Source organism: Epargyreus clarus, unplaced genomic scaffold (assembly GCF_041222505.1).
Source record: "Epargyreus clarus isolate Ecla_fem2 unplaced genomic scaffold, WU_Ecla_fem_2.2 ptg000007l, whole genome shotgun sequence".
In the NCBI taxonomy this organism is placed as follows: domain Eukaryota; kingdom Metazoa; phylum Arthropoda; class Insecta; order Lepidoptera; family Hesperiidae; genus Epargyreus; species Epargyreus clarus.
Window position 1 is genome coordinate 12,935,577 of NW_027332215.1, and position 19,018 is coordinate 12,954,594.

The following is a 19,018-nucleotide window of genomic DNA, read 5'->3' on the forward strand; positions in this document are numbered from 1 at the left end:
TAAAGACCTCTTTGGTACGCGTAGGGGTTCTCGGGATGTTATCCGTCGCCGTTAAAGCAAGTGATAATTAATTTCTTATATGCACATAACTATGAAAAATCAGAGGTTTCGACCTGGCATTCGAACCTCGCAATATTTCATTTGGACGACCAATAACTGTTTTTTTCATAATACAGGAGTAGCACACGAGCATGCAGTGCACCTGATGATAAGTGGCTACTGTCGCCCATGGACTCCTGTAATCAACCTCAGATAGGAAGACTGAGTACTAAGCTGGAACGCCTAGGAAAAGTATGTTTCCCTTACCACACCAGATCACAGCAGCATTTAACACAGTTATTATGGGACAGAAATAGGTTTGGCGGTGGTGCCGCCGGAGTCCAACCACAAAAGGTTCTACCACCTTCAAAAAAGATGAGGAAGAACGGTCCTGGCTGAACAGGCAAAAGGAGTTAAGTCGCCCCCCGTTCAGGTGGACAGGACAGGTGACATTAAGAAAACAGTAGGTAACTGTTAGCTTCAGCTACTATCTTGCAGTAACACAGAAGTAAGGTCTTAAAAATCGACAACCAATTTTTCAAAATATGGTCCTATAGTTCTACTGACATGAATTCGTTGACCACATGGAAAATTATAACGCGTATAAGTTTCCTGTTAATACCAATAAATAATTGGAAACAAATATTCTAATGAAACACATCAACCGCGTGTTCAATAAGTACGGGATAATCAAAGGTCTGATAAAGAACACATACATACATACACACAGGGTATACAGTCTTACTGTTTGTTTTAAGGCGATGATTTCAATAATCCATTCTTTAGTCAATTACGGGACTCAGATCCCCTTTAAGAATAACGATTAGTTTACCGATCGTCCCACGGATCAAGTGCTTGTTGTTTAAGAGGTGTACTTTCTAACGAGTGTATATCTTCTTTAAGACGTGTAATTTCTAACAATATCCCAAACATGTAGGAATTCTCACGATAGTTTTGTCGTCGTTTAAACAGGCGATAGTTAATTTCTAATACGCATAAATCTTAAAAAAAATGTGAGCCGTCACGGGACGCCTGGCAGATGTGAAACATCGACATTATTTTGTAAAAGTAATATTAGTCCAGGAGGAATTGGCGCATGAGTACCGAAAACTATTCCACCTCAATTTTTTTATGCGATCCTCTTTAAATTGTCCTACTGGTGATATACATGCATGTTGCCATGGGGCAAACCCCGTGCCATATTGTTTAAACTGAAATTGTTTAAACAATTGCAAGGAATTGTTATTTTTCAACCGGACAATTTTATTTATATTCTTTATTGAAATACGAATAAAAAAAGTCCTATGACTTTTCACGATAAAGTTAATATTTTTAGAGATATGAATTTTTAAAGGTTCGAAAAATCTCAAATTTGGGTACTTTTGACCCATGAAAAATATATTAAAAAAAAAAATATATATAAATAATATTTTTTTTTTAAATTCTTTATACAATAGTTAATAATATTCTTAATAGAGACTTTTAAAAATTTTATTGTTTATACCTGTTTTATAATTGTTAATTTCACGCGCTCACAAGTATGCGCCGCTTACCTTTAAGTATCGCCGTCTTGTCTGTCCGGTTGAAAAATAACAATTCCTTGCAATTGTTTAAACAATTTCAGTTTAAACAATATGGCACGGGGTTGCCCCATGGCAACATGCATTTATTTCACCAGTAGGACAATTTAAAGAGGATCGCATAAAAAAATTGAGGTGGAATAGTTTTCGGTACTCATGCGCCAATTCCTCCTGGACTATATGCAGAAAAGAACATATTGTGATAGGAACTAAATATGTCATAATGATTAAATAAAATATTACGATTTTTTTCCAGATAACGATGACTATTTATTGAATTCGATTGCGCATGGCGACGCGTCGCCACACCGTACACACTACTGCATATAGACTGTATATATATACCATCGTATAGCGTGGCGACGCGTCGCCACGGAATGCGTCGCCATGCCAGAAATCGGTTTTACGTGCGGCTATAGATGTTTCACATCAAAAAAACAGAGGTACGTAATTGGAACGGAATCGCAGTTTATAAATCGTATTGTGGTTTATTTAACCTGTTTGTATTCGAATTGTATTTGTTATTCGGGTAACGTGTATTATATGGTAATCAATACGGTATGGTAGTCAATACAAAAACGTTCGAAAATACCCTACGTTCACTATCTACGCACTACATTATATGATCTAGTTACTAGGTCAGGTATAATAAACAAATGTGTTTGCAATACATGCACCGCTGCATCGGAAACGGCACTTCCCCTCTGTAACCTACGTGACAATGCGATCAAGCAATCAATTTAACAATAAAACTTGCAGGGGATAATGGGTGTATCATCAGTCCAGGAACTGTTTATCAACTATCAGTGCGAGAATATACGGCCATGCCCCATTTACATCTACATTCAACGTGTCGTGTCATACTAAATTGTATTCCCTATACAATATTTTGACAGGCACGAGCCTTTGCCGCGCGGACGTGTTACGAAAGATAAATATGTAATCTCACAATGTCTGTAAATATAAATACACTATAGGTAAATCATTCGTTATTAGGAAAACATAGGTTAGACCAGTGAGGCGACCTTAGTCCTTATGAGCTTGTACACAAAACTGCGATGCGTCGTCGCATCGTAAAAATTTGCGAGCTCCCTCGACGCATCGCAAGAACTTGCGAATTGATACGCATCACGCATTCCTGCGATGTTTCGTCACAGTTGTTGTTGTTGTTGGTCACCCTGGGAGAGGCAATGCCGCACGATATCGCATCGCAGCAATTCGTGTCGCAATTTTCTGCGTTGCGAATTCGCATCGCGTCGCATCGCAGTTTTGTGTACGAGCCCTATGTGTGACAATGCATGATCGATTTTAAATATCACTCCAGTTCAATATGTAGTTGATTGTGGAGGTTGATTGTGATGGTGGTAGAACCCTCTGTGGTTCGCCTCCGGCGGCATCACCGCTATACCTATTTCTGCTCCATAACAGCAGTGGTAAGCGCAGCTGCGTTCTGGTTTGAAGGGTGTGGTGAGAGAAACAAACTTTTCCGAGGCATGCCAGCTTAGTCCTCAGGGGTAGCAGTGCATCTGTGGCCGACCTCAAGAAGAAAATTAATCTTATATGGGGTGATTACGGATGTCCATTGGCGGCAGTAGCCATTTACCCTCAGGTGGATTGCATGCTCTTCTGATATTCCTATATTATATAAATAGGTCCACGGGCGTAAAAAATGTGTCACTATGTATTTTCGGATTTTCTTTTCATTCGTTATCGAGATATCGACATAAAAAAAAACACATTTTAATATATTGAAAGTAGCATCGTTATTCAACGTAACGTCTCTATTGACACTACAACGGCGCCAGATACAAATATGATTATGATTGAACACCTCTTTCGAAGTCAAAACAAATTGTTTTGCTCAATGACTACAATCTACTAATTTGCTTAGTAAGTGAAGTGGTCTGATTTGTTTTATAGAATTTTCATTACCATACAACTAACTCTCTCAAATTACCGGTGCCGGCAATGTCGTGTGATTTGGAAATTGATTCATTATTACATGGCTACATACATACCATAACATACATACTAATACATACATACCATACATACATACTAATAATCTATTGCTTATACGATTTTATTTTGTATTTTTTTATGTAGTCATTGATGAATTATGGCAGTCAATTAGAAATTGCCTTATCAACTGAAAATAACAATGCTAATGTTAAATTAGTAGTCATGTCCGAAGCATTTATAACTTCGTAATCACTGTTAACATCCGTCGCCGAAGCATTTATAACTTCGTAATCATTGTTAACATCCGTCACCATATAGGGGTATAAATACATAAAATGCGTGATTATACAATACTAATTTAATTATCCTTAACGATTAGTGTAACTTAATCTTTATTTGTTATTAGTTTGAATTTTTAGAAAATTTTATACCAACGAAGTTTCTGGTGGCGCGATGTTTCCTATTCTCTCTGTGCATTAAAAAGTACGTCATGAAGTGAGCACAAAAGTAGAGTCAGATAAAAACCTTTCAAAAATAAATTTTATCTTTTCTAGTTAGGTAGGTACATAAGTTGATGAGGTATTATTGTTTATAAAAAATATAGTAAAAAAATGTTTTTACAATACGCAATGAAATTAATTAAATAAACTTTGTAGTAATTAAATCCACCATTTTGTTACATTGTACAATTTTATAATAAGAGCTTATCGCGATTTTTTTCGCGAAAGTCTAGATACAATGAGAGCTAAGTCTGTGATTTGAAAATTGTACAATGCAGAAAAATGGTGGATTTAACTACAACAAAGTTTATTTTCCTTATTTTGCACGACTCATGATGCGAAGCATCAGAGAGTGCTTTACGATCGAAAAATTTTTTTCGCTTCATTTTGGCGGCTATTTTTATTATTATAGCCTTGATAGTTCACGGAATCAAGATTTTTTGCATACTATTGTCGAGATAATTTAATGGAGATTAATTCCATACTTTTTAAAAATTGATTTACTGCAATAGAATTGGAAAAAAACACCAAAATAGGTCAAAAAAAATTCCTGTCCGTCATGTGTGAAACCTGAAAACACTGTAACTTGTGAAAAAATCCATCATTTGAGTTAAATTTTATTTTAAAAAATTCTAATCGACGATTGTAGGTCACTGAATGCGAATGATTAATTAATTCAGTGTCGTTTAATTGCAATTAATAAAAAACGAAAACTACAAGACTGTATATCTATAGATATTATGTACATTTATTCCACCAGGGGCGCTTGTGTAGTACCTTCTTCCTACTACAGCTGTTTTTTCGGCAATTAATTTTGAACGACTTAAGTTTCTTTTTTTTTTTTATATTTCATAATTAAATGAGCATTATGAGTCGTGCACTTTTGGATTTTCCAAACTTTTTTAATTTTTAGTCTGTCTTCACATTTTTTTATCAGTTTCAATTTCATGAATTGTATCAAGCATTAACGTTTCATTAATAGTTAATTAAAAAAAATTGTGTTATCTATTTAAAATTACGTTTCAACAAAAAAAATATTTTTGTTATTTTAAATTATTCGCCCCATTCTCGTTTATATTGGATGCAATTTTAATAAAAAATCGAACACAAAAACAAAATATTAAAAATTAAACAATTCTGCTATTAATACAAGAAGTGAGGAAGATGCACGATTGCCAAAATCAGTATAAACCGGTTTAAATCAATTAAAAGGCGTAATCTGACTTCACACCTACACCATCCATGTGCACTCACACAAATGCAAAGCTCAGCTTAGACTTCGCGGACTGTACTTAGAGTCGATTTATCGGATCTTTTATGTTGTATGAAAAAAAACTGAGAACGAAAATTCCGTTACTCACTTTTCCATTTTGGGGGGTCTGATATAGTAGTTTTCAATTGAATGAAAGACATTTAGACACTATACAGTCCCACTGACCTTGACCTAGGGGGCCGAAACACCGGAGTCTGGGGTTGAGACCAGTTCCCTAGCTGGTACGTGAAGGGCTTCATTTAGATAAACATCAAAGGGGACCCTGCATATAGTTTATGTACAATAAACGGCTGGACCAAACGAGTTGTTGAATAATCACGAAACACCGCAGTTCGATAGATACGTCCACTGACCTTGACCCAAGGGGCCGAAACGTCGGAATCTGGGGTCGATACCAGTTCCCCAAGTATGAAAAGGGTTTTAGAACAGCAAAGGGGGCCCTGCATCTAGTTTTATAACGAATAAACGTCTAAAGCAAACGAGTTGTTGAGTCGGGATCACGGGACACTCCAGTCCGGTAGAGACGTCCTCAGACCTTGACCCAAGGGGCCGAAACGTCGTAGTCTGGGGTTGAGAGCGCCCAGTCTAGCCCAGCTGGTTCGCGAAGGGCTTTATTTAGATAAAGATCAAAGGGGGCCCTGGATCTAGTTTTTAACGAATAAACGGCTGAAGCAAACGTGTTGTTGAGTCGTGATCACGGGACACTGCAGTCCGTTAGAGATGACCTTTATGCCGTTGAGTGGTGATCAATGTCAACAAGCGCCGAGAAATCGTAAAGTGAATAATAATGCAAACACCAGGTCCTTCCAACCCCAAACGTAATCATGTCATTGTCGAGGAATCGTGACAAATAAAACACTTCAAGCGTTCATAAATACCACTGCAACCGAATACAAAGTCCTATTCCAACACGCTCTTATTTAACCAGTGATTTGTGTAGACTAATCCACACTTTTTATATAAATGTCGCTTGTAATAGACGAAATACGAAAGTATATGTTTACGCTTTTCAATGGTGAGACTATCAAAGAGAATTTGACAAACTTCGTATCGAAAGCTATTATTGAATATATTCGAATTGTAATTAGTGGACGTGAACCGTTGCCCTTCAACGGTAGTGGACGTGAACTGTTGCCCTTCAACGGTAGTGGACGTGAACCGTTGCCCTTCAACGGTAGTGGACGTGAACCGTTGCCCTTCAACGGTTCACGTCCACTAATTTTGATAAGAAGTTTGAGAATGTATGGGAATAAACGATATCTAATTTCCATTTCGAATTCTAATTATAACTTTATAAATAGAAAGTAAACAGTAAAGCGCTAAAGGGGTTGCGCCATTGAAATTATCCATACATGTATGATGTATCAGACGTATTAATTATGTTATAGGACATTCAAAATCCAGAACCCTTTCTGTTCGGAATCAATTATTACCAAAGCCCCTCTCAGACGACCCCTTTGTGCCCAGAGGGCGTAACTTAATAAAGCTGGACTGATTAAACTATAGCACTGGCCATTGATGTCGTAATCCCCGTATACCCAAATGTTTTCATCTACAACAGGGGTGACCACTCACTCGTCGCTTTTTGTCGGGACGCTTCTCATTTACTTACAAGGGATAGTATGTTTATATAATGAAATGATATATGAAGCGCCTTCAGCGTCGTGGAGTACCTAAGTCCTTTGTCGATTTACAAAGTGAAGCAAGGTCAGACGCGGTCGATGGATGGATAACCACTAGGGGTCACTGAGCTTTAGAGTTTTTATTAGAGTAACCGTAAAATTTTATCACAGGCGTTATAAAGGTAGCTGAAGGATCTATAATTTCCTTCACCTATTTGCATTTGAGCAACTTGGTGAATTATGCCACAGACTTCCTCCGGTTTTTTAATAAACCCTTGCTCAGTAGAAGTACAAGAGATTACCGACGCTAGTCAAGATTCTAGTCAATTCTATTTCAATTATATGCATATCTCATAGTTTTTATTAAATAATTAACGTCAGATGCATACCAATTTTCCACTTCCGTAAAACACGAGTTAAAAATAGATATAGCATGATTATGCATTTAAGTGTAACCTTGGGTATTTTTAATAACATAGAAGCTGTAAATATGCTGTCCACTTGATGTTTAGCAACCATTACCTTTAATCAACCCCAGATAGGACTAGAGTTACATCTGAGATGGGTAGGAAGTGATGAGCCACAGATACGTTGCAATTACCTAAGCCTGGCCTAAGTTCGAATATTAAACAAAAAAAAACATTTTGCTTAGGTTCACATTAACACATATATCACATGTGAACAACAGGATCAAATGTCAATAATATCAAATGTCTAAATTCAAACAACATTTGAATATTTCTGTCAGCTAAATTATTATCAAATTTCGAACTTTGGTAGACAAAATAATATAGATTTTGAAGGTGGTAGAACCCTTTGTGGTTCGACTCCAGCGGCACCACCGCCACACCTATTACTACCTAATAACAGCAGTGTTAGTCGCTGCTGTGTTCCGGATTGAAGGGTGTGGTAAGACAGACTTTTCCGAGGCGTTCCAGCTTAGTCCTCAGGGGTAGCGGCGCGTCTGTGGCCGACCTCAGGTAGGAATATCTAATCCTATCTGGGGTTGACTACAGATGTCCATGGGCGGCAGTAGCCACTTACCATCAGATGGGCTGCATGCTCGTCTGCTACTCTTATATTATAAAAAAAAAAATATCTAATTATTAATAACGATCAAACTAAGCCTTACTTTTCTATCTTTGGTTTAAAAAAACAATCATTTAATACTTCACTAAATAAAATCAAACAGAATACCGAAGGAAAAAACTATTCATCCCATATATTTTTATAAGCACTAATTATGGTCAAAATTCGACCAGTGCGACGAGCGACAAGTTATGATAATTACAACAGCACACACATTCGCGACCATAGCGTATGTGTAATTACATACGACTACTTTATGACACTAACTGGTAGCGGAAACTCATGTGATTAACTCGTACGTTATGTACCTTTCCGAGAAGCGACGTCGTGACGTCATCAAATCTAACAGCAGCTATGAGTAATTACTACTTAGGCATTGTTTTGTGCACAATAGATTCACCGTTCCGTTAAAAATACCCAATAAACGGAATGTTACAAGGAAGAACCAGTATTTCTATGTAACAGGTGACAATATTCTTAATTTTTTTTACAGATTCCAAAAAAAAGGAGGTTCTATATTCAACCGTATATAGAACCTCCCATATGTATGTCTCTCACAAAAACTACTATTTTCGATGGATTTTTAGAAAAAAGCGGCATTGTTCATTTTATTGAAGCTTGCTATTTCCTACCATAGGTTAAAATGGTTAACAAAGTAATCTAATTTGTGGTATTTAAGAATTAATTAAATTTTGAACCTTGTCGGAATTTTTACACATGATAGTGAAAAAAGTGTTATAGACACTATTTTAAAACGTGCTAACTAGTATAGTGGAGCTAGCAGATGTGCAACTGTTAGTATCGGCTGTTAGCATCACGAGTTGACGATTCGCAGCGTACGGTCGGCGTGTCGAAAACGCGCGTTTAACGACGGCATCAAGATTGTATTGCTTTTTTCACTTTAAATGTACAAATAGGTGCAACGAGCAAGCAACATACGGGGGATGTAGTGTCCAATTGTTGCATCTAACTTCCGAAAATCAGTCGAAAAATTCCTTTATCATCGATGCTAAAAGTAGGACCTGCTAGGGATATAAGATAAGACACAACAGAGTTACTTACCAACACACCTGGTCTTCCTCAGGTCGACGGTGCACATGGTGCCCTGCTCCGTGCTGTAGACGAGCACCCGGCGGATCAGCATCACCCACGCGCCGCGCCACTCCCCACTCACACCCTCCTGTCAATCACACAGGAGTTAACGATGGGATTAAAAATGGATGCGTACGGATTAACTTCACTCATTAGCATTGAGTGCATCAAATTCTGATTGATATGAGAGAAACGCCGAGCAACGTTAAACTTTGAAATTACTAACATCGTGATTTTCCTGTGAAATCAGTTTGAAACAAACATCCGTAAATAGTCCAGAGTAGAAAATGAAGGAAACTTCCTACGGAACGACGGATCGCGTGTGTACAAAGTTCATCTCCTGATGGATGCTTGCACGCTAGTTAATTTAAACTGGTATCTTAGGCAGACATCGCGTATTTCGCCTTCAGCCGGATAACTACGTGCATCAGGCAGCGGTGGAACTCTAAACATTTTTCTGGATTTGAAAGCCTAATTTAATGCCGATCTTTTGGAAGCTGTTTGATGCAGACAATAGTACCTATTACTCGATCAAACGGCTGTGACAAGAAAAAACGAGCAAAAGCGACTTTGGTTGCTGCTGGCCTTTTATACGTATCATGGACTGGTCAAACCAATTATTTTATGGATCCTTCCATTTCACAAACAAATGTGAGAGCCCGTGCCAATGGGATTACGGTACATTTCATTTGGCCTGATGTGATCCTATGCCACATGAAAGCAAAGGGAGAATCCGCGAGGCATTTTCCAACTCCGTATTAATAAAATGGCCGCAGGCCAAAAGATACCTACGGAATCCGCTTAGCATTTCGACGCTCCCGTAACAAAATGGCCGATACCAATAAGTTATGACAACACAAGTTATAGTAATAGAACGAGTTATTTCAATCTGGCGTACACCTGGATAAGGATGAATAAAGAAAACTGGTTTTCATTGTCCTGTTGCCTGAGAACTAAATCTTTTTTGAATAGGAAGATTCAAATTTTGCATGTGTACCTATAGTAACAATAATAAGTTAACATGACTAAACTTCAATGACAATTCTGAGAAAGACGAAATTATTTTCCTTATTTGTAACGTACATTTGCCCTTCAATTAAAATTAACTAAACTTAACTAATCGAGCGGTTAATTAAGATACGAGGCAGCCAGATTAACTAAAAACTTCTTTTTACTATGGAATTTAATGCAAGTTTTCCAACTGTGATAGCCCATATAATATTATATTTTGGTTATAATATAAGACGAATTGCAGCTGCGCTACTAGCAAGTTCAAGTTAAGAAAACTTTTGCAATGCCATTGCCATATTATTATAAAGTTTCAGTTTTGTAACTGCTAGCTTTCTTCGCTTGAGCAAATGAGCTGATGATGAAATATTTTAAAAATACACCATAATCGAGTATCATCTTCAGTTTTTGTTACTCAACTAGGCTTTGAAGTATTGCCTAATCGAAAGTAGTCACTGTTGATTTTACAACAACAGAGGAGTGAAAGAGTCGCCAATGTATCACTCTTAAAAACTTTTAAAGGGCTCTGTTTGTATTTTTAATCCATTACGAAGATGTTTATCAATATTTTCACGTAATATTTTTTCCTTCACCGTAAAACCAGTGATAGTCAATGTTGAATTCTAATTTATACTTTCGAAACCTCATGGGATTTTAACATAGCAATAATTAGGTGAATTACATATAAACTATGCAACTCAGTCTATTTCTACCCTGAATATAAGAGCAATCTACGGATCGTTATGATACTATTAGTGCGGTAACGTGCACATGTAATTTTGCCGTGTCGATTCTTCAGATTAAGGAACACATCCATGGTCGGATTCAGACGAAACACATGTTTTATCAATTAAGGACTTTAGGTTAGATTTAAACTACACAAAGCTGGCATATCTAAGATTATTCTAGGACATGGAAAAAGAACAGAAATATCAAACAAAACTAACAATTGGTTCAAATCGCGCTCACTATTAAGTTTGCAAATAAACAAATTGAAATGAGGTTAAAAAGGAGTCAATGATCGCTCAGTCATTTCGCAAAGCTATACAATGGTGGTACAGTTAGAAATAAAAAAGAACATTCTGCACAGGCATTGTACTTACTGATACCGCTGTGCAATAAATGTCTATTATAGGAGAGTATTAACCGTATTGAAATACTCCGCAAGGCGACATACACAATAACTCCGCACAATGTGACGAATGCTGTATATCAATCATCAAATCTAAGATACCTACAGACCAGCGCCAGACAACACGAATACGCAAATAAATAGTGACAATGCGCTGAAGAGTGGCAGGGATATTTGAAGGCATGTGGAAGGATTGAACATACTTTGCCGTTCTTCGTGTATGAAATACGTATGATATTACTGAAACGATAATCGCAGTTGTGACAGCATATTTATAAGTATTATTCATATTCCAAAATCATTTGTGCCCAGTATTTAATACCTAGATACTGACTATACATTTTATATATTTATAAAAGTTGTTCTTTGTTTGTTCGAGTTTCACACAAAAACTACTAGGAAATATAAAAATAAAACCACATTTTTTTCACAACCAAGCAAAACCATTATAAGATGAACTTTCCTTTCAAGTATTTAAAATTTAATTAATATAGAGTTACTTTTGAGTGATGTTTCTTCTAAATGACGCAAAAATTTTACGCATAATGCATATAGGTACGGTACTTTAACCCTTGCGTGAAGCTGTTTGTTTATTTAAATCGGAAAACCGAAGATTTTCATATAAATGCTAGGGATATAACAAATCCAATTTCGTATTATGTATTGTATTCTAAGATTGTGAACGTAAATGTCTATAAATCGTGTCTAGTGTAAAGCAGCAAACTATTGTAGTTTGCGTAAACATGTGTTCACATCCAAAGTATTTAAAAAAAAATTGGTACACCTATTTGCCTACCTACAATTCACAATTTCGATTATTATCATAATTATGATAGGTAGATTTTACGAATTACGGCCGAAATGTAAACAAATGTGTGAAACTACATTTTTTGTCACCTATTTATCTTTCTCTCATAAAAACAAGTAAATTATCAAAGAAGTCGTGTTGATTACGATAAATACACGCAGATATGCACGATATGCGCTAGCTGGCGAGTTCGTACCTACACCTGGCTCCAATGAGTCAATCCATTGTACATTAGCAACGGAGTTTATTCAATCTCAGAGTAACTAGGCATTCATTCATATTCCATATATGATATGTAGGTTACCGAGCCAATTTAACATGACAGAGTTCAATTTAAAGCATGTCGGTACGCAAATCCTAAAACGAGTCTTTTATATTCTATTCTGGACGATAAATATCAGCACGAGGCCAAGTCGTACTAGTATTCCGTTTGTTAATAAATAGAGCATACGAAACGTAATAAATTTAACTGATTGTTCAATACTGTTTTAATCAATATTAGAGTATCTTGTGCGAGCGATAAGAAGAGCTCGGTTTATAGATAAAGCAAGCTATCTGATAGGCGATGTGTACATTCATTTATAATTGCATATGCACACCCATTACGATTGACGTGCCTTCTTTGTTTTCTAATATTGGTCTTGAGGTCCACGTGTTCATGTGTGTACCAAAAATGAGAATCAATTTGCATAAATTCTGAAGCAACAGCATAATAGTATAATTCAAAAATACTTCGTTACTCAAACGCGACCAATAAAAAAAAATGGATATTTAGAAACACACACAGAGATAGAAAAACATGGACATAAATTTTTTGTGATCTATTTCCTTTTTCCTTATTAGACAGGTACCATGAAACATCCACGAAAGAATGATTTTTAATGAAGACTAGTTGTATAATTAAATTATAACGAGCGATTACGAGCGATTGAAACCACCTTACTCTTTCTCATAGTTGCATCGAAGTAGCGAGCTGGACTACGGCGGAGGTTTTACCAAATTGTGAAAATCCTAGCAGTAGAACTTAAAATAGTATTAAATATCAAAACCCACCTTTAGGTAACACCAGCCACATCTGGTGAACTCCGAAGTGTATGTTGTAGGGAAGCCGTTTATCAAGTTCTCAGCAATCTTCTGCGCCCAGTTCCGACGCTCGGGCGCGCTCGCACAGCTGAACAGCACCTTACGTGGGCTGCTGCGAATTCCTGCTGATAACATCAACTCAAAGCAGTACGAGTTGCCTGATGTGCTGTTGGCAAACAGAATAAAAATCTAAGATTATTAAGAAGATAAAAGGTTAGTGCTCGATGGGCACTTTTCCTGGAGCAATGTTTGGTCAATTTCTTATAATGGGTGAATGGTCATTAGAGAATGCGTGGTCAGCCTGAATAATACTTTTGCTATTACTAGCGATAGTTTCGTAGGCTACAATCTTCTCGTTTAAGCTACCGAGCAGTCACTTAAGCCGCTGTCACTCGGGCGACAAATGTTTGATTTTATCGATAAATCGGTCAGCACTTGATGGTCTACACGCCTATATACAGGGTGAATTTTTAAAACGGGCCTTCAGGGCCAAATCGGAAACTATAAGGATTAGCGAAAAATGCTGAAAGGAGTTACGAGGCCGATTTTGATAAAAACTAAAACTGCATCATTAGTTTTTTAAAATATCTTTTTCCCTAGCCGGGAATCGAACGAGTTCATTTTAAAAAAAATACACCCTCTATATTATTCCACCATCTGATAGTGTCGCTTATAAGGATCAAATTCTGGGAAGTAATGTTATGTGACAAATTAAAACACATATTTTTCCATACATTGCCATACTAATCCTTAAGGATTATACATAACAAATGATTTATGTGTAATTCTTTAGAAACATACGTAAGTCATACCATTGAAGAATTTGTTGGTTAATCAACTAATTATTCGATGTTATAACCGTGACATACGGCTTAGTATGAGAAAGTAATAGTTTGGCAAGTAAATTACCGCCGTTTTTAGGATTTATTTTTTAATAAAAATAGATAAGTGATTAAATAGTAAATTGTTATTGTTTGTTGTTTATAACTACGTTTCAACAGTCAATATAATTTTCTGTATCTCTTTGTTTAGGTATCACTCGGATTTGACTCGAAAAAGACATTCTCGGAAATTGACAATTTTACATCTGTATTAAACGAAACTCCGCCCATAGCAAGTTAAATCTATTATAATGGTCCTAAAAGTAACCTTAACTAAGTCGGACATAAAAATATAAATTCTTGAAGAACAAAACGTCCATTTCGAATAATTTGAAACATTGAGCCAAAAAATTGTTAATATGCGAAATGTTTAAATTGATGAATGGCGGGAACTTAACTGCCAAATTAATATAAAAAAATATGTATTTTCTTAAAATTGAGGCTTTTCCTTTAGTTTGTCATTTATCATTACTTCCCAGATTTTGATCCTTATAAGCAACACTATCAGATAGTGGAATAATATAGAGGGTGTATTTTTTTTTCAAAATGAACTCGTTCGATTCCCGGCTAGGGAAAAAGTTATTTTAAAAAAGTAATGATGCAGTTTTAGTTTTTATCAAAATCGGCCTCGTAACTCCTTTCAGCATTTTTCGCTAATCCTTATAGTTTCGGATTTGGCCCTGAAGGCCCGTTTTAAAAATTCACCCTGTAGACAGATAAGCTACTAAATAGTGGCCAAGCAACCTCTGACAGTCGCGTTATCCTCTAATCAGTCGCTAAAGCTACCATTTTCTCAAGCTATAGCCAATGGTTGGTCAGATGGAAAATAATTCTTTACAAATAATAAACACCACATCAAATCATATTTATCTAAAATATAACCTGAATTAAATTATATTTCCCAGTGAAATCTGTAGTTTACGTCAATTTTAATAAGGAAATTGTATCCGATTTCCCAGTACATTATTGGGAAATTTATTAATTTACATGAATAACAATAATTCCACTAATTAACATAACTATGATTCATTTATTATAAAAAGTTAATTTAACCATACACATTGAAATTAGTTAAACAACTGTCATTTGTGAATTTTAGTTATTGCTTACAGTTTTTTCTTACCAGCTACTTACATTTTAAAAATGTTATCATTCAAGCCTTTTTCATTTGACAGTCACCTGCATTAAGGAGTTTTATATTTCTCAACAATATTGCCAACATATTTATTGGCACTTTGAATCCTAGCAGGAAATTTTAGCAATTCATTGTCATATATATATGTCATTCGTTTCATAGCACTTTTTAATCTTTGAACTCGATTTTTACCCATTTTGAACGGTCTGATTAATCTAAAGTTTTGAAAAATTATCAAGAACCGATGACAATACACGATTTTAATAATTTTATCCCATTCTCTTCATCAGGATCGTCAGGAATCAGGATTTACGATTTTCCTTGTGCGATTTTACCGTGGTTTTTAGTTTTTAAACTATGTATAATTAGTTTTAATAACTTTTACTTATATTATAATATATTGACTTCTTTATTAATGAAAATAATGTCCTAAGTAATCTTGAGTATTAAAAGTAATAAGACAACTCATTATCATGATAAATAGGCAACACAAGGATGAGTTATGAACACAAATGTTTTCTAAATAAATTACTCACTATGATTATAAATATACTTGCCTTGATGATAGCGGCAGAACTATTTGCAATGAATATATACTGTCAAGAGTATAGGCTTCTTTGAGAATTGAGTTTGTTGGGTCCAAATAACACATTATTTTCTGATCAGATAAAACGCAGTAGCGCGACTGGACATTCTTAAATAAATCTTCCACAACTCCAGATACAACTTTATTGAGCATGCCACAATAATATGGCATTGCCAGTGAGTTTACAGGTGGCCTCTCTACTAAAGCTACCTTTGCTACACTTGGCTTGTTCGATTTGTGCATTACATTGTCCAATTTGAACATATTTGAGAACTTCTTCATTACAGTTGGCTTGGGCTCCGCTTCCAAAGCAGTAGATTCGTTTCCATCATACCAATTAGAATTAGTATCCTTGTTTAGACTTGTTGAAGCGGTTGGCTGTTTGAATGTATTGTCGTCGACAGGAAAGAGACTGTCCGATCTTTCAGGAGGAGTTGGGGGATTAAAGTAATCACTTTCACCAAAATCATATACACTCTCTTCACGTGGTTCACGGTCGTCTGTGTTCACTATAGTGCCATATGTGTCCCCAATTAAAAATGATTCCAATAAAATCAATTCATTGCTAACCCCTTCATATTTTAGAGCAGTCTTTGTGGAATTTAGGGGATCGAACTCATAGATAGTACTCTTGCTGGGTCTTGTTTCTGTTTCATCATTCATCTTAGGGGATAAATGTGGAAGGGTCCAATTTTCATACAGTGAATTCTGTCTCATAATTTCAAAGCTGCTCAGTCTTTTCTTCCTCCTCTCTGGCACTTCAGGCACTTGCGTCTGAGACACGACACTCACTATACTGTTAGTTCTAGATGGTCTTGGAGTGTCATAGGTTTGCTGTTCATTCTCCAATGTCGGAATACTGTCAATCTGCTCATATTCCTTGCTACTGTCGTGCGAAAAGTCACTTACTGTGTCGGTATTTGAATCAGAGGTAGTGGAAATGATTGAGAGGTCATCAAACATTGTATTGTTCAAATTGGAAACGGGCATGAACTTTGTTAGAGTGCCTTCATTTTCAGTTCGATATTGCTTCTGCTCAAGCAGAGGAGAATGAAATTGTATGTTGTCAAAAAAACTCACATCTTCAGCAGGCAGGGACATACACCGCTGTGGGTCCTCATTGTCGGTATTGTCTGGTTTCTTAGAAGATCTTCGCAATCTTAGCCCTGCACTCCTGGTGCCTTCTATAACAGATTTGGTCACAGAGTCCCGCACTGCCCTGGATGTAGTGAGGGTCTTTTCGAGGGTGCCTTTAGCGAATTTGGAGCCGTCGACGATCGTTTTCTCAATCTTTTCGTTGGCAGATTTGGCCGAGGTGCTCACCTTTAGTGCTACGTCTTCAGTTATTTGTTTTGAGACGGAACTTATCGAGCGCAGGATATCTGAAGCCGACACTCTGTCGCTGCTGGTTGGAACTTTGGTGCGTGGAAGGGGCACTGGTCGCTTCACAGGGTCATTTTGCGCCAAACCAGCGTTCCGAGGTTTAGGCACCGGCGGCGTATCCATCAGTCAGAATTATTGAAGCTACTAGATATAGGAATATTCGGCCAGTAATGAGTGTAATGATAACATTGCTGAACTGCTGACACCAATCACAAACAAAAATCAGAACGATATGACTCACTATGCTCACACTAGTTTGAACCAACCCAAGTATCACCCTTGATTTACTTTTTCGTAACAAACAGCATCTTAAGTTATGAAAAAAAAGTGACTCAAAAATTCATTAGAAAATAAATAAAAGAAAATAAACTAAACAAAACAAAGCACACAGAGGCAGTGGGGTCCTCTCATTCAAAGTCAAACACTATTTGTGCACAGACTTTTATGGTACGCACTGTAATGACAACGGGTCTAGACTTGGCGTTGTCAGTTGTCATTGTAATGTTATATATTATACAAATCTTTTCCCAAATATTCATTTAATATACTGAAAGCTGACGATGCGGGAAATAAACAAAATGTTATAGTTTATTATATGCATTAAGTTACCTTATCTTCATTTAACAACGGCAAGCGAAAAATATTTTTTAAAACAAAGTATTACTGTGGTATAAATATTTCTATCATAGTATTTGAATCTGTGACATTTAGCATTATTTATTGAGCAAGTAAATAGCATGAAGTTATAGGTAAATATGGAGAACACACTTCGAATACCTACTTGAAGCAAAACCTATGTATCACCATCTCGCTCTCTGTGGGCAGACCCTCTCTGTCTAAGTAGGGTAACCTTTATTTATTTTGGCACATAGGGCCAATGTTGCCACATTACCGAATCCTTAAGAAATGGGATTATAATTCGTTGAATTGCCAACCCAGATATGCATACGTGACCTACGATTTTGGGATTTTCAATTGAACTAATCATAGTTCAAGTATTTATTTAAAGGTAAATTATTTGACAGTGTTTAACTTCTGGTTAGGCTAGTGTGGTGACTAATTCTAAGAATTTTCTAGGAGATTTAAAGAAGAAGATAGCAATACTATAGTCCACACTAGAAAGAGAGGTCGGCCCACAGAAAGGGGCCGTTCAAGTATTACGTAACGCAATTTTTGAAGATTTTTGACCCCCCCTCCCCCCCTTGTAACGCACCGTAACGTTTTTCTATACCCCCCCCCCCTAACGTTACGTAACACTCAAGTGTCAATTTTTACCCTAAACTCGCTAAAAAGTTATGTTATAGTTTTTATCCTTGGGATACTTTTACTTACATATTTACTTTATAATACTAAGAAATAAAACAAGAGATTTTTAATGCGAATAAGAGTAAAAACTAATAAGAAATATACTTGTCCTTTTTAACTACACCCAGTCGCTGTCGGATTAAAGATACTCGATGCGAATCAAGTATGAAATGTCAAATGTGTGAAAATTCGGAATTGTTCAGTCGTGCATCTATTCCGAATCTATACGAATGTCATTTAGGTGGACGCCGCGCCGGCTCACGAAACCTTTAATGATAAATCAAACTACTATTTCGATAAATCTAACGTTGATAGTCCTAAGCCTGTATAAAGTATGAAGGAAAGATTACAATACATTATTACTAGTGAGTGCGCGTGCAAACCTTACCACCCTTACGTATTGATGCAAGGCATGAACGAACTAGCTTCTTAGTCCAAGAATAAGTACCTAGTCCACACCAAATTGTACTAACTAATGAGACTTTATGGGACTAGGTGGAACAGGATTCTGGATCACGTATTTTTAAATACTAGGAACAG

The 19,018-nt window shown here is 36.4% G+C and overlaps 1 protein-coding gene and 1 long non-coding RNA gene across 2 annotated transcripts in view; both read right to left on the minus strand.

The window, feature by feature from the left end:
• The window catches only part of RhoGAP15B (RhoGAP_ARAP and RA_ARAPs domain-containing protein RhoGAP15B), a 38,268-nt gene extending 20,684 nt beyond the window's left edge, over nt 1-17,584 (minus strand). Inside the window, exons 1-3 of the mRNA XM_073074703.1 lie at nt 15,762-17,584; nt 13,159-13,354; nt 9,128-9,245 (exon numbers count right to left, since the gene is read on the minus strand). Of these exons, the coding sequence (XP_072930804.1) occupies nt 9,128-9,245; nt 13,159-13,354; nt 15,762-17,296 (1,849 nt within the window). The 5' untranslated portion in view covers nt 17,297-17,584. The remainder of the gene's footprint in view (nt 1-9,127; nt 9,246-13,158; nt 13,355-15,761) is intronic.
• Nucleotides 17,585-18,437: 853 nt separating this feature from the next.
• Nucleotides 18,438-19,018, minus strand: LOC140743442 (uncharacterized). Its single transcript, XR_012102464.1, has 2 exons — nt 18,834-19,018; nt 18,438-18,801 (listed from the first exon to the last, which is right to left on the minus strand). It is a non-coding gene; the product is annotated as an uncharacterized LOC140743442 (long non-coding RNA).